This window comes from Teleopsis dalmanni, chromosome 2 (genome assembly GCF_002237135.1).
Source record: "Teleopsis dalmanni isolate 2A chromosome 2, ASM223713v2, whole genome shotgun sequence".
Classification (NCBI taxonomy): domain Eukaryota; kingdom Metazoa; phylum Arthropoda; class Insecta; order Diptera; family Diopsidae; genus Teleopsis; species Teleopsis dalmanni.
In genome coordinates this window covers 87,313,113-87,340,022 of record NC_051847.1, presented here as the reverse complement: position 1 = coordinate 87,340,022, position 26,910 = coordinate 87,313,113, and the positions used below count along the sequence as shown (strand labels likewise).

General features: G+C 28.9%; 4 protein-coding genes across 10 annotated transcripts in view; 3 read left to right on the top strand and 1 right to left on the bottom strand.

Annotated features, from left to right (window-relative positions):
- LOC119675181 (upstream-binding protein 1-like) overlaps positions 1-11,291 on the top strand; it is a 52,303-nt gene extending 41,012 nt beyond the window's left edge. The window contains exons 8-13 of one of the 3 annotated variants that reach the window (XM_038086368.1): positions 1,775-2,239; positions 2,301-2,470; positions 7,975-8,164; positions 8,378-8,493; positions 9,531-9,605; positions 10,478-11,291. In XM_038086368.1, the coding sequence (XP_037942296.1) occupies positions 1,775-2,239; positions 2,301-2,470; positions 7,975-8,164; positions 8,378-8,493; positions 9,531-9,605; positions 10,478-10,871 (1,410 nt within the window). In that variant the 3' untranslated portion in view covers positions 10,872-11,291. Of the gene's footprint in view, positions 1-1,774; positions 2,240-2,300; positions 2,471-7,740; positions 7,873-7,974; positions 8,165-8,377; positions 8,494-9,530; positions 9,606-10,477 lie in introns of those variants that run through there. The other 2 variants (XM_038086370.1, XM_038086371.1) reach the window with 2 other exon arrangements.
- A 1,290-nt stretch (positions 11,292-12,581) lies between these two features.
- LOC119682783 (melanoma-associated antigen D2-like) lies at positions 12,582-13,692 on the bottom strand. Of its 2 annotated transcripts, XM_038096295.1 has the most exons (6): positions 13,397-13,692; positions 13,150-13,324; positions 13,050-13,087; positions 12,934-12,983; positions 12,806-12,878; positions 12,582-12,750 (listed from the first exon to the last, which is right to left on the bottom strand). In XM_038096295.1, the coding sequence occupies exons 1-6, from the start codon at positions 13,562-13,564 to the stop codon at positions 12,667-12,669; spliced, it is 588 nt and encodes a 195-aa protein (XP_037952223.1). In that variant the 5' UTR covers positions 13,565-13,692; the 3' UTR covers positions 12,582-12,666. The 2 variants fall into 2 exon arrangements, with proteins under 2 accessions (XP_037952223.1, XP_037952221.1); XM_038096293.1 differs by having other exon boundaries at positions 12,585-12,750; positions 12,934-13,087; positions 13,397-13,690.
- A 956-nt stretch (positions 13,693-14,648) lies between these two features.
- On the top strand, positions 14,649-18,160 carry LOC119674993 (odorant receptor 46a-like). The gene is made up of 4 exons (XM_038086154.1): positions 14,649-14,660; positions 16,341-17,102; positions 17,168-17,428; positions 18,078-18,160. The coding sequence occupies exons 1-4, from the start codon at positions 14,649-14,651 to the stop codon at positions 18,129-18,131; spliced, it is 1,089 nt and encodes a 362-aa protein (XP_037942082.1). The 3' UTR covers positions 18,132-18,160.
- A 1,880-nt stretch (positions 18,161-20,040) lies between these two features.
- Positions 20,041-25,144, top strand: LOC119685446 (zinc finger protein 658B-like). 4 transcript variants are annotated; one of them, XM_038099723.1, is made up of 12 exons: positions 20,041-20,349; positions 20,450-20,532; positions 20,594-20,763; positions 20,846-20,998; positions 21,066-21,209; positions 21,264-21,393; positions 21,455-21,634; positions 21,692-21,955; positions 22,014-22,242; positions 24,038-24,273; positions 24,333-24,517; positions 24,578-25,144. In XM_038099723.1, exons 1-12 carry the CDS (start codon positions 20,226-20,228, stop codon positions 25,083-25,085), a joined length of 2,406 nt encoding a protein of 801 aa, XP_037955651.1. In that variant the 5' UTR covers positions 20,041-20,225; the 3' UTR covers positions 25,086-25,144. The 4 variants fall into 4 exon arrangements, with proteins under 4 accessions (XP_037955651.1, XP_037955650.1, XP_037955648.1 ...); XM_038099722.1 differs by having other exon boundaries at positions 20,429-20,532; XM_038099720.1 differs by having other exon boundaries at positions 20,426-20,532.
- The last annotated feature ends 1,766 nt before the right edge of the window (positions 25,145-26,910 follow it).

The following is a 26,910-nucleotide window of genomic DNA, read 5'->3' as shown; positions in this document are numbered from 1 at the left end:
TATATTGAAGTATAGAAAAAGAAGTGTACATTTAGAAAAAAATATATAATTATTTTTGAGAACTATTTCTGCGATATTTATTAAAATAATTTGTTTGAAATTTGAAAACATTATTTGGTATTAATTTTAGGGATTTTAATTTTAATTTGCTATAATATATTTTCAATATCAAATGTTACATTACATTTTAAAAGGGCTGGAAAATTGTCACCATGTCACTGCATCCTTTGAGGATTATTGTTACAAACCCACTTTAGTTCCATAGACGAGTAACAGTTGAAAACGTCATTATGTCCCTTGGAGAGATGTTGCCTAATTCCGTTATACGTGGATAGGCAGTTGATATGTACTAAAGTATGTGTATGGTGAGACTATCACAGTGACACAGAATGTTTTCTGCTGTCTTCTCTTCTTCGTAACAAAGTCTGCAGTTATCGTCTCTTCTAATACCTAGGTTCGATTTTACTCTGCAATGTCCAGTGAGAAACCATGTGACAAGTCGGATGTCACTACTCTTCAGCATTAGAAGGTCCTTCGTTGTGGCTTTTAATCGACGTATAACGTGTATCAAACATACTATATATTGAAAGTTTATATATTTTTAAATCATTTAAACTCCAATTGTTTATAAATGAGCACGTAGCCATTATTTATGCACAATGATAGTTTAATAAAATTAGTTTTTTTTTTCATGTCTGAAATTATCTGAAACACCACCGCTCCCTATCTATTTTAACCATTTCTGGCTACGGACCTGTGTATAGTTTTATAGAACACATTTTTTTGTATATGGGTAAGGTATTCGCATTGGATAGGCTGAAAGTATAATACTACGATAATAATATGCTACGAGAACTAAAATATTTGCTATAAAACATTATTTTATTTTTTTATAAATTTAATTTTTATAATTTCTTCTTTATATATATAAATATATATAGTAGATATATTTATCTATAAATAGTAATATTGTAGTTCCCATGCGAAATGTCTTTAAACTCATTTTGTTGTTATGACGCTTCTTTATATACATATATATATATGTATATATAGATAGATATATATAGTAATATAGTAGTTCCTATGCAAAATGTCTTTGAACTTATTTAGTCTTTATAGCATTTTATTACAGATTTGATTCCTAAACTTAAATTTTTGTTCTACAAAAGCATTAATTTATTAAATATTCTATTTTTAGTATTTTATTTAGACGAATTTTTATTATAAAAATTGATAAGTTAGTTGAAAATTTTAAAATTTCTACATTGACTTAACTATAGCTCTATTATAAATAAGTTAATTGGTCTTCGAGGCAAAGTTTGTGCGTCACACGATTTCAAAAAGTTCAAATTAATTTGCAAAATATTTTTAAAATGCTTGTGATCATTTACATATTGTAGTAATATCATTGAAATGATATCATTCATGTCTTATTCACAAGATTTTAATTTCTATTTTAAATTAACTCAATTGATTTTAATAAGTACCAATTAAAATAAATTTGAAGACTGAAGACTGGCAAAATAATTCTGCAATTTATCAAATTGAAATTGTCCATTGTGACTTCAATAAAATAAATTGTGACTCGTGCAAAAAAAAAAAAATAAATAAAAACAAATAAGAAGAAAACAAAATCATTTAAACAAGATCCATTTAAACTATCTTAGTTTTGTTAAGTTTTTAAACTTTGAACTATTTTCACAATTCCAATGTTCAATGTCCAAAATCAAATGTTAAATGTTTTATTTTGTTGTTGTTTTTGCATTCTTTGTAGAGTGTTATAAAGATTTGCTTTCATGAGAGACGTCTGCAGTTTATGGAGCGTGAACAAATGCAACAATGGCAAGCATCCCGTCCTGGTGAACGTATCATTGAAGTTGATGTACCGCTTTCATATGGTCTGTGCCATGTATCACAGCCCTTGAATCAAAGCTACTTGAATACTGTTGAAATATTTTGGGATCCATTGAAAGAAGTTGGTGTCTATATAAAGGTTAATTGTATTTCTACGGAGTTTACAGCAAAGAAACACGGCGGCGAAAAAGGTGTACCATTTAGATTACAAATTGAAACTTACATTGAGAACCCGAACGGTTCTTCTAATAATCAAACTGCTGCTACGCAAGCATCACCAAACGGTCCAGCAGTATCTCCAAGCCCTAGCGGCACTTTAACTCCAACAAATAACTTATTAGTTGGCATGAAACAGCCAGTTCATGCTGCAGCTTGTCAAATTAAGGTTGGCAATTTATTTATTTATTAAAATTAATTGTTTTTAATTAAAATTATTGTCTTTGCAGGTTTTTAAATTAAAAGGCGCTGATCGTAAGCATAAACAAGATCGTGAAAAAATTCAAAAGCGTTCTCCATCGGAACAAGAGAAATTCCAACCAAGCTATGAATGTACAATCATGAATGATATTCCGCTCGATTTAATTACATCATCAGCTGGTTGCTACAGTCCAGAATAGTAAGTTTATGTTAATAATTTTTTATTATTTTTTAATTAATAATAAACAATATAATTTATTTTAATTATTCGTGATTAATTGTTCTGACGGTTCGTAATGAATTTATTACTATATTTCTTAATTGATCCATTTATATTGTTAATGTTCTTACACGTGCCATTTCACTGTCCTCACTGTCCTTCTGGCCATTAAGACGCCAAGGGTTGTGGATAGTCGTCGTGGACTTGTTATTGTGATAAATGATTTTGGGGCTTATGAAACCGATCCATTATAGTTTTTATATCATATAATAATTTATAAGCGGGCTAATTGGTCATTTAAATATAAATAAAAAAAACCTTTAATTAAATTTTTATATTTAAAAACAAATTATATTTTATTAAAATATTTTTCCAAAATTACGACTTTCTTCGACAGTCATCTTCAGGGAAATTGAACATGTTTCATGTTAACCCGCTAATATATCATTATATATTATTTTTGGTCACAAATAAAAGAATAAAATATTCTTTATAAATATCACAAATATCACAAATATACAAATATAATATAAAATATTTTTATATCATAGTTATGGAATCAATATGTTTTTATTTTGAATTGGTTTATAAAACATATTTTATCTTCCATCTAGTATCGAAGTATACATTATTATATGGAAAAAATAAAATGAAGGACAATTTTTAATTATATTTAAAAAGTATGAATATACTGTGATAATAAAACTACTTACTCCTTTGGGAATAATGCTAGTTATTGAGATTTGGAGGTTTTGTAATTAATTATTAATAGATATTCTATGTATCTACTTTTGAAGAAGTGGCGATATGCTCAAAAAAGTATGAAAATTAATATTTTTAAAAGAAGTTCATTATAACAAATTTTTATTTAAAATTAAATTTACAATAAGGATTTTGTTTAATTTCTTTTAAATAAAAAGCCGAATTATTTACTTAAATTTCCCGAGCAATTATTTTAAAAAATATTAACGTCATTTACTGTAGTAATTAAACCAGATATTAAAAATGGTGTCAATAAAAAGTGAGCTCAGTAACTTTTTAATATTTTTGTAAAATACACATTAAAATAAGCAATAGCCAAAGTATCAACGTCAACAATAAAACAAGGAAAAAATAAGAATTGCCAAAAATGAGAAAAATATTTTATTGTAATAACAAATTTTTTTAATTTACTTGACATATTTACTTTGAAATAAACAAAAATAATAGCGTCAACTAACAACATCAAAGGATTAAAGTATGAAAAAGAATTGTATTTAAAAAAAATGTGCCAGCTAATTGCACTATATTAGAAAAGAAAAATGATTGAGAACTTTTATAGAAAACCTCTTTATAAGTATTTTCGTTGGTGAAATCTTTATTATTAAAAATATTTGTAGCTCATTAACGATAGTTTCGATAATTTACTGCAACCCCACAAAATAAGTTCTAGGATATAGTGTTTTATTGTTGATATGATGAGATTAATGGCTCGATTGTTTTTCGAGTTAATTTTGTCTATTTTACTAATGACTTCGTCTTCAAAGAGTTTATATGTTAGTTGATACATCAATAATATAATTTTCTCTCCCAATTTCACAATTCGACCAATTCAGCATAATGAAGAGACTGTATGCTTCTCTCTACAAACGAGCATTAACTTAAAATCGAATAGCAACGAATAACTGCAACGTGACCAAAGAGAAGGGAGCAGTTCCTAAAAGTGTAACCGAAATAATATTTTATATAATTTTCATAATGAGGAAAATTTCCATAAGATAATTCTCACACCTCTTAAAGTTTGTCCAAAGTAATATTTCATATTTAAAAGAGGTTCTGTGAGTAATAAAAGGTACTAACTCAGTGACTGAAACTAGAATTCCTGTTTAATGACCCTCTTAATAAGAAATAAACGCAATTATAGATTTTGAGCAAACCATTAATTATTAAATTTGAATAATCTTTTTTCTTTTCAATTTTTAAGAACGAAAATTGTTTCCAACATCTTTTATATGCCCTGCATTCCTATACCGCTTTCTAACAATGCCCATAGACAGAGATACTAAGTTTCTACTCTAACATAAGTATAAACATGTTACGACTATAGCTATACACCGCAAAAATTTCTAAAGTAATCTAATATTAGTATAGTCCAAAAACTATGTATCTAATTCCAGGAGCAATGGTTCCCGACTTTGCTCAAGTGCCTCGATTCAATTATACTAAAAAGATGAACGTTCCGGTTTGAAATCGGTTCATTTTAGAACTGGTTTACTCCGTGATAACCACTGCTAAGATGATATATTGATACTATTCAATTTAGCCACTATCATAATGGAATATATGAAGTGATCCCAATACAGATTTTTTTCTTAATTGTAATTTTGCAAATATATCAGTTTGTTATATTAAACTATAGATTTCTTAAAATTTTCATATGTATATCAAAATGAATAAGGAAGAACCGAAATTTAATCTTATTGGAAGCGTATAAAAGTTTCATATATGATCTTATCGATAAGACAATGGTTGTATTATCGTGTTTGTTAAAATGTTGGTCGGACATTTAACAATAGTTAAATGGATTTTACTCTGTTAATACAACTCTGTTTATATATGTTAATTATCAAGAGTACAACGCTTGATCATTGATCTTATTAACATTATTATTGCTTGAAAAAATAATAATATACAATATCAATGATATGATATTAAGTCCACATAATGCTCGCATTGATTTAATTAATTTGATTTCGATCAAAATTAAATTACAAGGAATTATACTAGATGGATAAGGATATAGGATATATGATATATGATAGATATAATTAGAGCTAGTTATTGTTGTAGCAACGCTTTGGACAAATCCTTTTAGAGCTAGTCGAGTTGGTAGATTTTATATTGTTCTATAATATCTTTTCAATTATTGTTGAAGACTATATGTATTTGAGTCATCTTAGTTCAATAATAAATAAAATTGTTATCGCAGAATTTATGATATGCAGATAGATAAATGAAATTATTTAGGTTTCTTTATAACGAACACCGAAAACTTCGAAGAAAGTTCCAACGCGTAAATTTATTACTTTAAAATTAAAATATACATAATCAAAAAATTTGAACCTTAAGGATTCCATGGTCTGTTTGTTGAATAAGCATTCGCGTGCTTACAGTAAATCTCGTGTAAATAATCTCCAATACGTGTCTGACTTACTTTGACAACGATCCAGAACCAGTTGTAGAAGGACAAATAAATTAAGTAGAAGACGATAAAGATCTCCTACTCAATGGGTGGAGCATTTTCCACCTTTGATTGAAAAAACGAACACAATATAAAATCGTCAAGATAATTTATCGCAACAAGTAATATGCATTTATAATAAGCTACCTAAGAAGAAAAATAACTGAGCGTTGTTTATTAATAATAAATATTTATTAATTGTTAGTATATCTAAAATAATGACTTCCACAACAATATTAACATACTTACTTTTAAAACCTTGTATTAATTAACATACTTACAATTTTAACTTTTAAAGTAGATAGGTTATATAGGTTGCATTGGAAAAATGTTTTTTTCAATATGTTCATTGTAGTTTATTTTGTTTTATAAATAGACTTTTAGTATTCTATAAAGTAAAGGTTAGGTTACAACTATTATTGAAAAACTGGTCGTTCTTTCAATCGTTTCTTCACTAAACATAATCAATATCATTCATTTCATTATTTAGTGTATATGTGATTCTTGCTTAGAATTGTTGTTAGAAAACTATCCGCTCCTTAAATAAATTCTCCGCTTAACATAATCAATATAATTAATTTCGTTACTTCTAATAATTATGATTCTTGCCTACAACTATAATAAAACACAGTCAACATCTTTGACTTTATAATTTCTGATATTTATGATCATACTCTTTCTATTGTATTCAGCCATCGATTCTGCAATTAGAACTTTGCCACAGAGCCACCTAATTTTGCTTGAGGAATTAACTTAACCCTTGTTGATTCTTGTTAAAAAACTGGTATATTATCAATCCAGTATATCTTAGACCTTTCTTTTAGAGCGTTTCTCTCTTACTCATGGTTTCGGATGTTTATTATTAGTCTGCTTATATTATATTCATCCATCAATTCTGAAATTTTAACAGTGCCCAGGGCCATAATTTTTCTTTAAGGATTTAAGTGTATTGTCATCCTACATTTATTATTAATTTACTTCTATTTTATTCATCCATCGATTCCGCAAATTTAACATTGCCCCAGGGCCATTATTTTGCTTTAACTATTTAAGTGTATTGTCATCCTATGGTTGGGGAACGTTCCTAAACTATCATATAAATTTTATGTACTTTTACAAAATGGACGATAGTCTTATTTTACGATAACTGCTTTAGTGTGGTTTTTGGAACGAGTTCTGAAGGTGTTTATAAAAAATATAGTATTTAGTAAAACACAGTTTCTTTACTTTTGGATTTCCCCATTTTATTTGAATTTGTTCATTTTCAGCCATTTTGATAAAATATTATAGCCCTAAAAGTTGTTTTGATATCTCATTATTCGAAAGCTCATTATAAAAATAAAAAAAATAAAAAACAAAAACAAAACAGTAAAAAATCTCAATAATATTATTTGTTATATAAATCATTTGAATACTAATTTATGTTAATAATTTCACAGAAAAATACGATAATGTCATTTTGTATAAATTGAATTCTGTTGTTTTTATATTTTAAGCAAGGTAGCAGATATAAATTGCGTCAATGCCTCCTCACCGCCATATAAACTGAATCGTATAACCTCTTAACGATAAGTGTTTACGTCAAGAAGAAAGACGGTCATTATATGGCACTGGCCAGCGCTTAGGGCTTAACGTCGCTGTCTGTTGCATACTCAAGCAATGAGGACATCTATTTTTATATTGGAGATAAAGATAAATACTTTTTCTTGTTTCTTTACACATTCACACACAAACAAGATAGCCATTACAGGCAATGTTCGCAAAGTGCTCTTAGCAGCACTATGTGTGCGTTCAGTAACCAGTAACCGGTTTTAGGTGCTTCAATAAGAGAGCTGTTGCAATTTTTTTGTAGATAGTTTTTTATGGCCAATTTAAAGTGTTTCAGATATAGCAGCGTGAGGGGCTAAAATCTATTTTTATTCTTTCATTCGCTGGCGAAAAGAGTCTTTTTTCCTGTTAAGAGACTTCGGTTTAAGCAGTTTTTATTTATACGTGAAAGAGCAATAAATTTGCTCTGTTAGCTTCGTTAGCCATTTTCGCCAATAATTATTTGGCTTGACTTGTTTTCATTTTGGTCTTCATTTAATATCCGATGTTCTGTTTGTTAACACAGTGAAGAGTTTCAGTTGAGAATTTTTTATTATTGAAGCAAGCCAGTTTTGTAAGTAAAATATTCAGGAATTTATTTCCAACTGCAAATATTAAATTATGTGCATTTCATTATTTATTGATATTTAATTTTACTATTTTTTTTTGTTTCCAGTATGAAAATTTGGCCGAATTCACCAGTACACATTCCGAAATACGATGGAATTCTACCATTTACAAGCTCATCACCAGCAACTGCCAATTCAAGTCCAATTCAAGTTACTTCAACCAATTCACCATCACTTAAGCTAATGGAGGCAAACATGGTCTCACCACAGCAGGTGACATCGGAGGTTGAAGAATATGTATGTATTGGTCCGATTACAATCGGTGTGTATAGGGACTGTTTTGAAAGCATTCAAAGTGTAAACAAAATATTTGTATTTCAAAAAAAAAAATTCTTTTTTAAATAATTTATTTTTAAAACTTAAATAATTTACGTTTTGAATAGTTTTACATAGTCCCCATGCTCGTGTGCTATATCGAATAATCTTTACTATTTATTTTATTTATTTTAGACTACAAACATTACTCCTGAAACTACTCCAGTACAAGTTACTCAATGGCTTACAAATCATCGTTTAACTGCTTATCTTACAACATTTACCCACTTCTCTGGGTCTGATATCTTGAGGTAAGTCACTTAAATATAAATATTAGTATGAAAAAGATTTTTATTATGTATTTTATAAACATCTTTTCTATTCTAAAATGGTGAATTTAAAATTGTATTTATGTAAAAAAGTTTTTTTTTATATTGTTTAACTTCTGCAGAAGTTAAATCATTGTAACGAGTAACCACATGACTTTCAAACAAGTTTGGTTTTATATAAAATACATTTACTTCTGCGAAGCAAATATTTACTGCTTGTTAGTGGGTGCCATAACGAATTGGCACACTCTGAAAATATATATTATACAAATATACTCCAGTATGTTTATTTTGAGGACCAATTGGTACCTTTTTTCCCAGTAGCGCGCGGGTTTTACACCCCACTTATTACTACTCTACTATTGAATACATATGCCTTCACTATTAAACGACTCAGAGTCACGGTTAAGTAGTGCTTTACGTTAGATGAGCATTTTTTTATCTACCACTACGACACTTAAAGTTATATCTATCTTCACTTTTGTTCGACTTAATCCAATAATAGGATTGGACTCTTATTTATTTAATTTAGTAGTATTTAAATAGTATATTTCAATTAAATTTATTTCAATTAAAATATGAAGAAAAAACTTTTTACATAGAGAAGGGATATATTTAATTTTGATTAAATATATATCGGGGGGTTGAGTGCCCCTAGGAAAATATTTAATTTATGGAACCCGTTTGTAATTTACAAAATTGTTTGCATAAGCAAGTCTAGAAAAGAAATTTATATTAAAAAATAAATAAGTAAGCTAAATATATAACACATAACATATTGATACATGTCATCAAATCTTGATAACACATTAGGAGTGAATCTATCTTACCGACACTTGCTTGTCTTGTTTTTTGGAATGCAATCTTATAAACCACATATTTAGAATACATAAAATCATCAAATCCTTACATTTATTTTTAAAAATTTATTTAAATGTTTGTCATTATTAATATAATTATTAAAAAACATAAACAATTTAAATGATAAATTTTTTATTAAATTAATTAATTTTTTTTAGAATGTCGAAGGAGGATCTAATACAAATATGTGGTCTTGCAGATGGAATTCGCATGTTTAACATACTTCGTGCAAAGTAAGTTTATGTACAGATAGTGGCATACCCTACAAACGGAGTAGGGGAGCGATAGGAAGAATAAATCTTCAAATTTTAAAATTATAGCTAAACAATTCGATGTTATTGCACTAAAATCATATATCTGGTTTTAATTTTTAGACAAGACAGGTTTCAATCTATTAATATCATTTAGGGACAACTATTGTCTCGCATATACTTTTAGTGGGGCCATACAACTATTGAACTATTACAGTACAATCGGATATCTAGTTTTAATTTTTAGACAAGACAGCTTTCAATCTATTAATCTCATTTAGGGACAAATATAGTCTTGGATATACTTTTAATTGGAACAACACCTTTTACCTTTTCTTTTTGGTTACGCCCAAGAAAAAAGCTGTAGTTTTTAAATTTCTAAAAAAAATTATTTAAAAATATAATGTGGAAATTTTTTAATTCAAACAATTTTCTAAATTTTAATCAAATGAATTTTTGAGCTTACCATTAGACTTTTTGGGATATTGCCAAACATCCATCATCAGTGGTGTTTGAAAATATGTATTGGTTCAATGTAGACGTATGCAATTTTTGGACTGTGTCTAGAATTGATCCCAGTCAAATTTGAGCCGTGGACTCGCGTGTTCACTTAACACTTCAACGTACTCTTCATTTGCCTCTTTCAAATTTATAGTGTTAATGGCTATTTGACGATATCCGAAACAGAAGTATAATCAGCTCAAGAATCCATGTCATAGAACATAAATAATTTTTAATCATATATTTTATATCGAACAATTGTTTCGCCTTCATTACTTTTGAAAAAAATTTTATATACCGACTAATTAAATATTAATTGAAATTTAGTTATTTACATATATCCTTTCTTGCAGAGCAATTAAACCACGCCTGACAATTTACGTTAGCATTGATGGCCATAACTATAATGCAATCTATTTAATAGCAAATACCTCTAAGGAATTAACACAGAAGCTTGTTAAAATTCCGGGCTTTTATGAAATGGTTGCCAACTCACCAACCAATAACACATTGGAAAATGGTGCCTTGTACAATAACTGGAGCATGCACTCAAAATACTCTGGCAGTGGTTCCAATATATTCAATGATGCCAATAAAAACTTTATATACGTGGTCGGCCCATCCGGCATACACGTGACCGTGACCGATGAAGTCCTGAACAATGAAATCAACGATGGCAGTCTCTATGCCCTCGAAGTACAAAGTGGAAAAGTTGTTATGAAATTTATCAATAAGAATGAAAACTAATCAATCGAAATTTATTTTGTGTAGCATTTATTTTAATATTTTGAAAATATTTTTTTTTATAGTTTTTGAATGAAATATTTGTATGGTTTTCGTCATTTTTGTTATAATTTTTAGCAACTTTTTTTTTTAAATTTAAAGCTTTTCTTCATTAATTTGTTAACATCAAATCATACGGTGATGGAAAATATTTGAGTAGAATTTACTTTTTTTCGTATTTAATTAATATAAACTAAAATTTCCCCAAAGTTTTAGTTTCATTTTACAATAATTTTGTATCATAATTTTAAGACAAAATCCGAGTCAGGCCTATTTTACCATGAATATTCAATGGATGAACAATCAAACTAACAACCAAACAACATTTCAATTTTAATATTAATTACATTAATTGTTAATATTAATAAAATTTGTAATTTTCAATGTGTGTTATATTTAAAGCAAATTTGGTAAAATAAAATAAACATACATGGTCTGCAAAATGTTTGCTTCCTTTCATTTGAACAAGTTTTTCATTTTTTTTATTAGTTGACATCAGGTAAATATTTTCTATTAATTTTAAATATTTGTCTACTATAACCCTGGCTTCTAAATATCCACGTCTGACATGGCTGACATCGATTCCATGATCTTGAAACTATCTCTAAAATCAAAAGTTTAAAATAAAGATATTTTGAGTCGTCATTCATTTCCATTTTTACTATGGTTACATTCTTATTTGTAACAATTAGCGTATGTAAACCTGTATTCATCAATAATAGGCCAGTTGATTCTAAAACATGCTTTCCCAAATTACGAGAAATGGGGAATCAAAACTATTTATTTCTTACTAATTGTATTGAGATTCCCAATGGAATTGAGAGGATTGTGTTTTTTCTTCTACCTCATTTATCTACAAGTTAGCTTTTATATATTGTAGCAGATAGAATATTCGAACGGCCGAGTTCAAGTGCCGGATTTTACAAACAGATCCCAGTGGGTTGCAACAACAATAACATTTAGTCATCTGTCTTGATGAGTAGTTAAGGATATAACTATTATTATTATTAGAAAGAAAAATGTTACACTATGACTAGTGAGATTTATTGTGTTATCACTATAGAAAGTCCGCTAAATAAAATTATATTATTAACAAATCTAAAAATGTCTATTGGGTCTCATTGAATGCAATGAATTTCCTGGTTGAGATTTACGACTTCATAACATATATACCACCGCTCTTATTTCCACAACTTGATCAATTTTAAGCGTCTTTTTCAGTGCAACTTCATCTTGTATCCTTATGACATTGTAGCAGTATTTTTATTCATTATTGAGGAAAAGCTTATATAGCTCATGATTTGTATGGATACATACATGCATAATCGGTTACGTGTGGTTCATCAATCCGTATTAGCAATTAAACAGAAACAGATATTATTCAATAAATACGTATGAACTGACCATTGTTTTTGGAAGTGTAATTTTATATGTTCCTTTAATGATTGTGTTGGAACCATTATCTTGCTTGTAAAATTATATATGCAAACATCTACTGATATGACTGTTATGAACACAAATTTGGAAACATAATTATAGACCATAAGAACACTGGTGTAACAAACGTTTTATCTCCAAATTACCTTTAAATTTTGATAGAATTAAAAAATAGTAATCGGACGCAAGTCCATATAAAAATGTGATTTGATATATTCTTATAAGTGCAAATATTGAAATTTATTTTTTTTAAAATTAATCTTTTTATAACTGGAATATACATAAAATTATTTCTATGAATTATACAAGATTGCTTTACTCATTATTGATCCACATTTTCTGGGTTTTCAGTTCTTTGTGCTTCTTTATATTGGTCAATAAAAAAATCGGGACTTTTACCCATTATCTAAAATTACAAAATTTAATATGTCATAAAATATATATATTAGAAATATAAATACATTTGCTGTAGCATTTAAAATGTCCATTTTTGTATATTCTACAGTACTGCGATAACCCCAAGAGTAAATAAACCTACAATAAACTTTTAAAATTATACAAATTCAGTGTTTGGTTATGGAATACGAACTGTGTTTCAGCATCGACGTCGGAATGCCTTTTTTCTCGTTTCAGGTACAACTGTTTGATAAAAGTGTCAGTAATTAATTTTTTAACATTACCGAAAAATGGGTGATTTTCATTTACATTAATATCAAGAGTATATAAAAATTTCTCCAAACGTTCTAAACAAATTAAAATGAAACTATTGTATTTGATAACAGTTCTCTCATGTACGATTTTATACCTTCTTGCAATGGCGATTGAATCATAAAGATATATGCTAAAATTATAAATAACAGTATTTGTTCTCTTTTTTGTTTTTCGTCAAGTTGCAATGGTGTTACTCCACAAAGCTCCGAAATGCATATATACCGCTTGGGTGAAACATTAGGTACAACTTGAAGTATTATACCGAAATTCTGTTCAAGTAAAGAAAAATAATAAATTTAAAATATAAATAATACAAATAAATATTTTCTTTACGTACTTACCTTTTTCAATATTTCACCAACATGTTCTAAAGGCACTGCAAGAGATTTTGAAGGCACATTAGCAATTTGCGCCATATCGCTCGCCTTTATTGGTATTTTGGATGCAGCATTATTAAGTATAAATTGTACCAAGCAATTCGCTATATTTCTTTGACTCAACTCTTCCATATTTGATTATATCGCATTACCCGCTTTAATCAGACGATAATATATAAACAAACAAAAAATGACAGCAAGCAAATTTCATAAAGTATGTCGCGTTACCAACTACTGAAAATATGTTTTATTAATTAGGGTGTGTTCAATTAAAACGTTTACGATTGGACGAATATGATTACATTTTTAATTTAATATTAAACCTTTTTGGTGGCTCCCAAGTATGGCAAAAAATGCATACTATATTGGTTACACGAGTCATTGGTATCACTGTTGCAATCTGTCAAGTGTTATGTTTCGACAAATAGTAAAAATAGCATAAGCAAATTACATTTGGTATAAAATAAAATAATTAACATAGATTGAAAGTTACAATCTATGTTAATGAATACTAAATTAACAGGAATGGAAAAAATGTTGAAAATTTCAAAATAGAACATCGAAATTTTTGTTTTTTTTCCAATTTTTATATATATGAAATGTTTGAATTCTGTTTGAATTTTTATTTACATATAATTTTTGACATATGATTGCAATATTCGTTGGAATTTCCAATGAAGGTTCACAATAGTTCACTTATTGCGTTGGTAACACTTTTTTTTTACTGGCCGAGGTAGAGAAAATAGTGTTGTTGTTTTGCGTACATTTCAGCCAGTATAGGCCAAAATTGCTATTTTTTGACGTATTTTGACGTATTATTCTTATCTCTTGTTTGTTTGACTTGCTTATTACTGTTTATTTATATTATGTGTTATGTGTCAAATTTCGATAGTTTCATACATTTTTTAATGGTAATACGTCATTAAAGCGTAATTATATTAATTAACATTAAATATAACTTTTGTTTATTTAACAGATCAAGAGTACTTTATTAGCAACCATTTAGCAACTTTATAAAGTATTCACAAGAACATTCCAATGTAGAAAAATCACAACGTTCTAAAAACGATATTGTAAACTTTAATTATATTTAATTTTTGTTAGTTTGTTTTTATTTTTCCGGTTGGTAAAAAGTATCGACTGAGAAGCTTATTTGAGTAATCAGTGGAGAATAAGATTTAGTAATAGAAAATTAAATTTATCTGAGTCAAAGACCATGGACAACAAGGTACATAAGAAAAGATTGGTAATAAAGATGAAAAGGTTATTGCGCAAACACACAGTCATCACTTTACATATTCTATTTAACACGGCGATCATGAAAACCGCGGTATAAAGATCAATGGCCGGAGCAACTGAATGCAGTTCAATGAAGTACAATGAAAGATATCGGAGAAGCATGTACCACCTCAGAGATATGGAAGGATACTAGAAACCAGAACATTGACATGCGGATTATGTAACTAATCATGTAATCTCTAAACAGGTCACATTAATTTCTGGTATACGCGAATTAGAATTTTACCAGATTTTTATGTTAGAATGTAAATACGTAATAATTTCGACTTTTTTGAAAAGAAAACTTTCTATTTGTTACTGAACAAGAGAGAATATATACATAAATCTTGACGAATTATAGCTAATGTAGACATAGAGTAAGAGATAGATAGAATATTCTACTTTAAATTCCGTTGATAGAAATGATTTTATTGCAATTAAATTATCTGTAAATGCATTAATATTATATCGATAATTGAAATTTTCATTTACTTTAGTCGTTGGTAACAAAATTTCAATTGACAAACGAGTGTCCTCAGAAATTTTTATTTTATTTTACTATGTCAGGCTCGTGGTCATATATTATCTTCGGAGGAGCTTTCTTTCTATTTATTTCGGTGGGATTCAGTTCCTTAAGTTCCTTAAGAGTGCTCGCGATGAGCAAACTAATACTGGACTCACACGAGAGTTTTGTTTATAATTTTAGTTGTCAAAAATGTTTATTTTTGACAGCAACAAAAATTAACAGCTAAAATTACAAACAAAAATCTTGTGTGAATCCAGTATAAAAGGTTTTTACCGCAAGTGCGCACCAGAGCTTAAAAAAATAAAATCTCTTAGTGATCGGTAAAAATTATTTATAATGAGAATGGTTAATAATTTGAATAATAAAATATAATTGGGCAGATAAACTTTTTTATTAATAATAAATCTTTTTTTCTTAATTATTTATGTACATTTTTCTCATGATTTATTCTTAACAGAATTTAATTTTAATGATTTCGTGTCATCCGGAAAAACTTTATCTTGATTTTTGTATGAAATATATAACTTTTCTGCTTTTTATACTCGATAATTACAAACGCCCTTTTTTTAAACAAAATTTGAACGTTTTATAATCAATTATCTTCGAACTTCGATTATTAAAAACCCATTTAGTGAATAATTCATTAATTCAGTGCAAAGTTATTAGAAAAGTTATTTTTAACTATTACCAAACAGATTACACGAGTCACAATTATTAAATGGGACTGTGCACAAATACACAACACGTTTAAATTTTAATGGATTTGAATTTAAAATTCCTCCTTGACATTCTTGTTTCAGAAAATACTGAACCCTCTAATTGAAAGGGATGTTCACAAATTATTTTGTAATTCATATTTAATTGCTTTCACTTAGCATTTTTAATTAATGGATTCTATGATTTCATTAAGCAAGACAATTAATTATATGTTGAAACCGTTGGATATAAAAGTAAGCAGTCGTAACTCCTACTTGAGTATTCTGAAAACCTCGTAATTGTTTTAAAAACATTTCTAAAATGGTTTTAAGCCTTAATAAAGACTTGTCAATAAAAACTTTTTACCAAATGCAATTTAAAATTTTCAAATTTTTTGCTGTGTTAAAGTTTCCGGAAAATGCTCAAAAACGCTATCATCTACTAAATTCTATACAGTTTTGGCATCTGTTGTTGATATGGTGGATACCAATGGATATTGGATTGTCCATTCATTTACTCAGTAACATTAACAGCCTGACGGAAATAATAAAGGTTTTCTTTATATTTGCAACAAATTTAAGTGCATTGGCGAAATTTGTATCCGTACGAATTTTTAATCGATCGTATACTTCAGTTTTTGAATCCATGTATAATAAGGACTTTTTACCATTGGATGCAGAGGAACATCGTATCTATATGCTTACAATGGAAAGATGTCGTTCAATGCGAAATAAATACGCAACTTTATCGATTATGGCTCTATTGACTTTAATGTGTTTTCAAGCGATTTTCGATCCGGGAAATTTACCACTTTCCACATATAACCCATTTGATTTGACCATCAGATGGCATTTCATAGTCGCATATATCTATCAGTTTATTTCAATTTCTCTTCGTTGTCTTACAAATATAGCCTTTGATTCTTTAGCTGCATCATTTTTTATCTACATTAAAGGACAAATCGATATATTAGCTTATCGCCTAGAGAATATTGGTAAAAATACTAATTTTGACGAAGTAATTACCTATCAGTTGAAGGACTGTATGCGGTTATATGGAAAGCTATTGGATCTGGCAGAAACAATGGAGAGTCACATTACAAAACAATTTTCAATACAAATATTCTGCTCAGTACTTGTGCTTATTGCTAACTTTTATGCCATGACCACTGTTAGCTATACCATTATCTCATCTCAAGTTAAACTTATTTCTTAAATTATTTCTGTTCTTTATAGATTTTAAAAGGCTTTGAAGTATCAAGTTTCATTACCTATCATATCTGCATGATGACTCAAATATTTATTATATGCTATTATCCTAATGAACTTTCTATATGCAGTGGCGAACTGTCTTATGCGGTCTACAAATCGAATTGGATAGCTTGGAATCATTCCAATAAAAAATTGGCATTGCTGATGATGTTGCGTTTCAATACGCCCATCCATATTAGAACAGTGAATCGATGTTATTCATTTAATTTGAACATGTTTACATCGGTAAGTAAATTAAAAATTGGTGTCAAACGTTATTGTGGTATAGTACATAGTAACATATATAATAGCAATATTACAATTTACTTAGCCAGCACTGAAATCTTTAAAAAAGAGCGCTCGCCAAACAAATATCATCGATTATACCGCGGAATAGTTAGCATATTAACGCGATTTGGTGGAGTTATCGCAAATGAAATAGCCATCGTTGTCCAACGCGATGTTTTAATTGTTAATCAATTTCGGTTATTGGGTCAAGTACTTGAGATCAAACATTATTCTGTGATGAATTCAGAAACTTATCTGCGATTAATTTCAATAATAGCGCGATGATATTTTGATTATTCCATGCTGTTTAATGTTGGCTGGGTATCAAAAGAATTCTATTTACACTGAAAAAAAAAATAAATACATAAGTAACTACTTTTATATTTACCATTAATTTCTTAAGCATTATAAAATATATAAAATATTTTGAAATCTTCGTTTCTTTAATTTTGCTTTATAAATTGCAATTCACAGTATTGTGAATTCGCTTCTTCTATATCAATATTAAAAATTTTTTAAATAGTTTAAAGATTATCATCACAAAAATAATTTTCCAACCTTTTACATTAACAAATATTAAAACTTTATTAATTTTTAATATTTTCAGATCGTGAATTCATCATATAGTTATTTCGCTTTATTAAAGAAAATGAATAATTGAGGATATGAAGGAAACAATTAACTAACAATTATTATGGGAAACATATTTTAATATAAATATAAATTAAAGATAAAATATGTAACTACTTAGATAATAAAGAAACAAAGGTATTAATTATTAATAAAATTAATTAGAAAATAATTCATTTATTTTGTAAATAATTATTAAGAAATATGCTTATTAATTTTAATAAATGAAAATAATATAAATAAAATTTACAATAGATTAGACAACCACTGAAAAATAATTTCGCTACGGTTAAATATTTAATATAAAATAATTTAGGAAAAGCGATGTTACCATGGGAATTCTTTACATCTCCAATTTGGATAGAAATACAGTTTTCAGAAAGCACAAATAACATGATAATTTAAATGTTCTCAAGTAGTAATTTAGTTATCGATATAATGAATTAGTTTGCAATTTATCTGTAAAAAGCTTTTTCTGTAAATTGCAAGATTCACCATCATAGCCGGTTATAACTTCAATATGTCTCAATAATACTTAAACTTGATTTATAATTAATTTTTAGTTAAGTAGGTTTAGTTGTTTAAGTTCAAAAATTTATACATAATAACATTTATGGTACCATATCTTTATGGTGCCATATATTATATTCATTTGCTTAAATGCGTATTATAATTCTCACTTAGTATAGCTAATACATACTATATAATTCAAACTTCAAGCAATTTTATCCGTTGTGATTTTAATAAGTGACTAATAATAAAGGACTAATAATGAAGTATTATATCTTTGAGGGTGGTATTCCATAACCAGCCAAAGTTAATTAATTAAAGAGAAAAAATTGTGAACAGCGTGGTATGTACAAAATACTTATAATAAGGTGATGTTAAAAAAACAATGGGAGCAACCAGCGAGTTAGGGTTATGTTATATAGACCATATGATTGTGGTGTACTCATCGTTTCAAGTCATAAGACTGTTTGCCATTATGCTGAGACCCGACCCATAATCTGGAAACAAAGAGTCGTTCTGTTGTCATATTTAAGTTAAATGCGGAAATTTAAATCAATAACGTAACACCATTCATTAATTAAACAAAAACGATATGTTCTACATGACTATATGTAGTTGTCAGAGCTGCATCAGCCCAAATAGTAACTTAGCTTTAGTACACTTAAATGTATTAAGTAAGTAGCGATTCTTTATGCAAACAATTAATTGTTTTCATTGCATTTATCTCTTATTATTTAAGACCACAAATATTTTAATTAAATCCATATAGCATGCGCATTAAATAACCAGAAATTATTTACTAATGGAGTGAAAACCAGAAGTGAAAATAACGATCATAAATATTCAAATTTGCAATAATAGGTTAGCGTACTCACCATTTATCGAAGTATCATATCTGAATCTTATCTAGTAATATTATATACCAACGGCAACCAAAACTACTTTGTTAGTGAAATTTAAATATAAATATAGTCATTTCCATTTGCATAAGCTGATTTTTGTATGTAAAATAGCTTGCTTATTTACATTTTACATGTAAAACATATTTCAAATTTCGATGATTTGCCTTGTGGGAATTTAGTCGATTTATATATAATGAACTCATTTATAAAGAAAGTTCTTTGTTTGGTAAATAATACTCATTAGCAACTTTAATCAGTAAGACTGCTTAAATGAGACAGTAGAAACGTGAATACATCAAATTTATCGCCGAAAACTTGTTATGGAAAGTTTCTTTAAAATAGATTTATAAAACTTAAAAATTGTCAAAAAATTGAACTTTTTGAACAAGTGCCCACCATAATGTGGCAATATATTTCAAACTAAATATAGCAACCAAGTGATCGGTTTTCACTTAATCCTAGTATTAAAACCTATTCCGCACGAAAAATTGGCACAAAACCGCAAATAAATAAAATGTTCTATTTTTTGCAACATTAATAACACGAAAATACGTCTCTGGTTAATTGATGCCCTTGCTACCATAAATGTCATTTCATTTCCATTCATTCCTTCTATAACAAACGCGTAATTGTTTATATTGACATTCCGCAGGTGACATCAGAGACCGCGTTTGTTTAATAAATTGAGATAAATATATAACAAAAGAATTAATATGAATATTGTAAAAGAGGAAATTGATATAAGTTCAATTGGATATGATGAAGATGTGTTTTTTGAAACAGAGGATGACAATAGTATTGGCAGCAGCTATGACATCTTAGAAGGTTCTGTAGAAGGTAACTTCGAATAAAGCATTTCGTTGTTTTTTATATGTATTTTTGTATTGTATGTTTATTTTTTTTCAATATTAAGAAGCTGATTTCTTATATATACCAGATGATAATTTAGAGACATATTTGAGCGCTTCAATACGAAGTAACTTAATGGAGTTGGATTATGACTGGAGAACTGAATGCAATGTAAGCGCTGCGATATATTTGTAAAATAAAAATGATTTATTTTTATATTATATTTTATAAGTACTGTGCGGAATCTTTCAAAACTTTTCAAGAACTTTTAAATCATATCTATAACAATCATAACACTATAAATAACGAGCTCCATTGTGTTTTAAGGGACTGCACAGAGGCATTCGCTAATGAGAAATTACTAACGCGCCATATAATTTTTCTTCATGGTGACCTAAACAAGTATGTAAAAATGTTGTCTTTTAAATCAACACTAGTTGATAACTCAAATATTTATCAAATATATATTAAAATATAATCCAAGGTTAAAAATATATGGTTGCTGCTCTGACTGTGGACTGCCTTTCTCGAACTTTTTGGTGCTTAACAAACATTCTTGTTATCAAAAACTTAAACTTAAATCTGGATTAAGGCTCCATTGCAGTGATTGCCAGATGGACTTCCAATCATTTAAACGGTATACTCTCATCCAATATATTATTATTCAGAATTTAGAGGAAAACTTCTAACTTTTCTAATTGCAGGTATAAATTTCATTTGCAGTTTCATTTGATAAAGCATAGGCCCAAATGCTGCTTAATTTGTGGTTTGAACATAGCAGACGATAATGAATTATTTGAACATGTACAATATTTTCATGAACAATCGGATCAATTGACTTGCACTTGGTAAATATAAAATTTATACAAGTCAGAATTTTCTTAATAATTATTCTTTTACAGTTGCGATCGCATATTTAAGGACAAGGAGCGGTTTGAAGCACATTGTAACACTCAAAAATCTAACTTAAAATATTATTGCGATTTCTGTCCAAAGAAATATGCCAATAAATCTATACTTGCAACGCATATGGTAAATTTAAAAGCATTTTTAATGTAATTAAAAACATTCAAAAAGTAAATTCAATCTATAGAAAATTTCTCACCTTGCGGGAAATCCAGTCTCCTGCACATATTGCAACAAACAATTTCCAAATTCTATTTGCCGTTCATATAAAAATCATATAAAAAACCATGAACTAATTGAATCGCAGGTACAAAGTTTTATCTGTACAACATGCGGTTTAATCACGAGGGACGAAGCCAACTTAAATGTAATTGAAATGAAATAACATAATTATCTTTATAATATTTACATATTGATTATTTAGAATCACTTAACATGTAATAAACCGACGCTCGAAGAGGAAATAATCACATATGCATATACCTGTGAGTTCTGTTCATCGAATTTTAAGAGCGCTTACCATTTGCAGACGCATCGTGCAACTCGCATACATGACGACAATCTTTACCATTGTTTAACGTGTGAAGAAAACTTTACGTGTTATAAAAGCTTACGCACTCATGAAAAATATCATTCAGTTGATCAATGGAAATTAGCTCTGAGTAGAGTCTTTATGTGCGCTGTTAAGGTAAGTACTAACTGATTATATTATAAAATTTTGTAATAATTGTGGTTCCTTACACAAGGGATGTGGAGAAACATATGTACAGTGGAGTGGGTATCATAGTCATAAAACTCATTGCCATTTAGAAGAGACATGCGTCACATGCAAAGAAACATTTAAGAACACTGAACAACTAGCAGAGCACATGGAAACATGTAGTAATACACGGGCTTTTACGTGTCAATTTTGTAAAAAAGTTTGTCCAACCAAAATGTCTTTAGCCGTACACGTTGCAAGAAGTCATAATAATAGTAAGTAGTTTATAATATATATAAATATTTATTGGCTATACCTTGAGTGTATTGCTAAGATCATTTATCTTTACTTTAACTTAACCGATACCTTAAATTATATTGTTGTTTTATAAAACTTGAAAATTTAAGTGTCAAAAGAATAATTCGCATTCCAACTTTAAATAAGAATGTGTGCAATAGAACCCCAGAAATATCTAACAAAATTGAGAATTCACTTGGATAGTTTACAAGTTCCTCGGCATACATAAAGCTCTTCATTACTTTATAAGTTACAAAATCTTTTTTGAATAGACGTTAATTTCTAAAGTGCGAATCTTTATTGAAATAAATCCTGACGAATCTTTTGGAGTGTATACGATGTACCAACTTTAAAAGAAATTGCAAATGGATAGCTCATAACATATTCGATATTAATAAAGATGTTAATCGAATTGTAAGTAACGTTTTATATGGGAGCTACTAAAGTAAGAACTTTTATATGTATATATATATCAATTAAAATTAAATTAAATAGTGTAAATATCATACAAATTGATAGACGAATTTTGGAAAAAAAAATCATATTAATTAGATTTTTTTCTGTATGCTGGTTACCTTAAAAATGACAATGAATAGAAACGTTATAGCTCATAAATAATATCAATGAGGTAAAATATGGAGAAAGGCTTTCCGCCTTTGATACTAAGGCCGCATCTTCTTTAAGGCCACGGTTGTATTAGAACAAGGTTTACGACATGCTTCCTTCTGAAATTTTCTGGTATTAAAGATGGTTACTGGTTATAACATCTGTTACTAACAGATGTCCCAACTGCAGCTACGTTCTTCATAATTGGTTTATCTGTTTTCATTTTAACAAATTTGAGCTGTATTGATTTATAGCTTCGCTCTATTTAGGAATGAGGTTTCTTTTTAACTGTCCGTTTCGGATAGCTTACCTTCCTTTACACTGTCCCGCAGTTTCAGCTATCCTGACCATTGGCGTTGGCTCCTTAAAAAGAGTGTCGTGGTGGTTGTGATTAAAACCCAAATAAACGCGTTTATAATGTTTTCATTTATAATCATTCAATGTGGAGTTGCATTTGACAACCGGGTCAGCAGAGGTATTAGATAGGAATAGCTTTTCACCAAGGGGGCAGTTATGCCCAAATACATAATTTCAACTGGTACCGTCTTAATTCTTCGGAGTTCCAATGGGGCGTGTGTGAAGAACACAGTTGTGTTAAGCTTTCACGGCAGATATCCACGTAAAATTCTGGGCCTTCATTCCTTCACATTCCCCATCTTGTTCCAATTTGATAATATACTTATATATGCTTGCTTTTCAGGACAACCTGTACAGTTTACAACAACAATTTCAATGTGTTAATTTATTTTATAGATGTTAGGAGAATTCAGGTCGAAAGAACAGCAAGTTTCTACAGTGTTACCGCTCTAAGTTAAACCTTATATTTTTTTAAAAATTTTTCTTTCAGTTTACGTTTAGAATTTACTTATTATATTTAGGACAACTTATTTTATTATATTAGTTTAGTAATTACAGTTTATAGTCCAAATATGTATTATTATTTCCTTTATAATTATACAAGTTATATGTGTGATAAAAACTAAAATACTAGTTTACTAATTATGCGTCTTTACTACATACCGAGATATATACCGACGTATCGGTGTCTTTAAATCAGATAACTTGTAAAGAATTTAATTATTAACAATATATTTTATGTTTATATTTTATGTATATTTTATATATTTTATGTTTTTATAAATGTTAAATATTTTTCTCTTTTAATAGAAAATTTGAAATGTTCAATTTGTAAAAGTATAATTAAAAATAAGGCACTCCTCGAAAAGCATATGGACTCTTGCCACCAAGAAATGCGGTGTAATGAATGCCATAAAATATTCAAAAATGGAAGAAATTTGGAGAAGCATAAAAAAATTGTTCACGAGTCCATTAAACGTTATTTCTGCAAATCATGTGACAAAGGTTTCTACTATAAAAGTGAATTGAAACAACACAACACATTTGTATGTAAAATTCTCAATCTCATTGTTTATACTTTACTATAAAGTTTTATATTTAACAGATCCATAAGCCTTTCCTCTACGAATGCAATGAATGTTTATTTACTACAAATTATAAAAACTCCTTTGATATACACATGGCTATGCATAGAGAACAATTACAACATAAATGTCCCATATGCAATAGAATGTTTGGACGAAAATATGCCTTAAATTTACATATAAAGCGTCATTCGGATCATAAAGAGTATGTCGAAGTAATAATTTATATACGAGTATTATTCAATACATTTACTTCTATTTTTAGATTTATCTGCTCACAACGTATCAAGGATGGCTGTGATGCATCATTTATTTCAAATTACTTATTACGAAAGCACATTAAGAGTAGACATTCTAACTATGAGTTACTACAGTTACCAAAACTCCAAAATAACCAAAGCATTTCAGAACTCGAATTACAAAATAGTATTGATGATGCTGATGATCCATTAAACGTTGTTAACGAATCACTTAACTATGCTGCTGATGTTGATAATCCACCACATGATTTTGACGACTTATTGAAAAATGTTGACGATGCACCAAACTGCACTGACAATATACCAATCATGGTTGTGGACTACGATGAAGCTAACGATATTGGGGAAAGTAATACCTATATTTCGTACATGATACTAGATGAAAATATACAAGAAAATCCAATAGAAGAGGTTTTTGCAGAAAATAATAGAACTGACATTAGTTTAATTAATATTGTAGAAGAGGATACGAGGGAAATAGATATAGATATAATTGAGGAAATAACTGACTAATACAGGAAAAAAGCTAATTTTTTTAGTTCTCTGTATTATTTCAATTTATACACTAAGGTCTTCAGAATAGTCAATAATTAATTATTTTATTTTACAATAATTGTTACATTAGATTTTAAAAAACAGAATTATATTTAAATTAACATTGAAAATTGACATTGTATAGACGTTTTCTACAAAAATTTTGTTAATAATTATTTTTGCGTTTTTATAGTACTGTATTAGTTGTATTGCAGTAACATTAAAATATTGTGAAAACTATTTATTTACTTAGTAACCTTGTGATATTGAATTAGTCAAATAACACTAGTTTACAAACAACATTTTTTATAATTTATAATTTTTCCCAAAGACGAGACATATATTTTCTATAGTATAATTTTTCATAGAATTCTAAAATCATAATCTGTGTACCAATGACCTGTTATTTGCGAATGAGTGTTACTAGATATAATAAATATCCGATAAAATGTGAAACTAATACGAATATATTAAGGTACGAATATATTAAGGCAGTTCGACACATCAAGTGTTACTACGAAACAGACTAAATTCCATACAGTGGTTGCGTCAATTGATGAAGTTATCCTCGCTCAAGTTAGTGATATGGTGCGTAACATGCCTGCTGAAAATCTCTACTCCACTCTACTCTACTTAAGGAATTTTCAATTTTGGAGCAAAAAAGGTTGAAGAAACTTCTGCAATAGATGTATCTAGGAGATTTGCGGCATTCTGAGTTCCTGCATAAAATGAAAAACTTGACCGAGATACAAATGGATGACGCGTTATTAGGGTCCATGTGGTTTACGTATTTGCCAGCCAACATGCGTGCTATCATTTCAATCAGAAGCGAATCTCTGTACAAAATTACTATTATGGCTGATAAAATCGCGAAGCGTACGACTGTTCCTCAGTTCAGAAAGTCCGTTTGGCAAAATTAACACAGCTACCGATGTTTCACTTCACCATCAAATAGACGTAGCCGAACTCAGACCGTAGCAAAGGAGACAGTGGCGACCGTGATGACGTGGGTCTCTGTTAGTATCATCGCTAGTTTGGTCGTAACCCCAAGAAATGCAAAGAACTGTGTAGCAAAAAGATAAATTAGATCGTCCGTCTCTAACGAGGATACCAGACAGACAACCTCAATCATATTGCCGACTTACTTTCTACGACATAAACGTAGAGTTGAAGTTCTTGGTTGACACTACAGCTAAAGTTAGTGTCAATTCACCCAATGCTCATAGGAACGCCAGACCAGCATTTGTACCTATTCGCAGCTAACAAATTCCTAATCAAAACGTTTGCTAAAAAAAGGCTAACATTGAATTTGGGCTTACGCCGTTCTTCCTTATGGAACATTACCATCGTTGAAGTTTCGCAATCTATCTTGGGGACTGGCTCTCTTAATGATTATAAGCTTGTCGCCGACTTGCGACATCTTAAATAGCTTGACGGCGTTACCAACTTTTCCATCAGCTGTGCCCTTACTACAGTCAATCATCCAACATCTGGGCTCTCAGCAATCAATAGTAACAATGAATTCCATGCTATATTAAAGGAATTCTCAGTAATTACTAGCGTTCTACCATTTTCTTCAGGTTCAACTCGTGATATATATTTCACCACATTGTCACCAATGGATGACCAGTTTTCTCAAAGTTCTTTCGCCTTTCGCCTGAGGTGATGAAAGCTGCTAAAGTAGAAATTCAATCTCTCCTGTACGCTAGAATTTGTAGACTATCTAACAGTACTTGGGCAAGTCCTTTGCATGTAGTAAAAAAGAAAAACTTGGAATGGCGGTGTTGCGATTGTTACAGGAGAC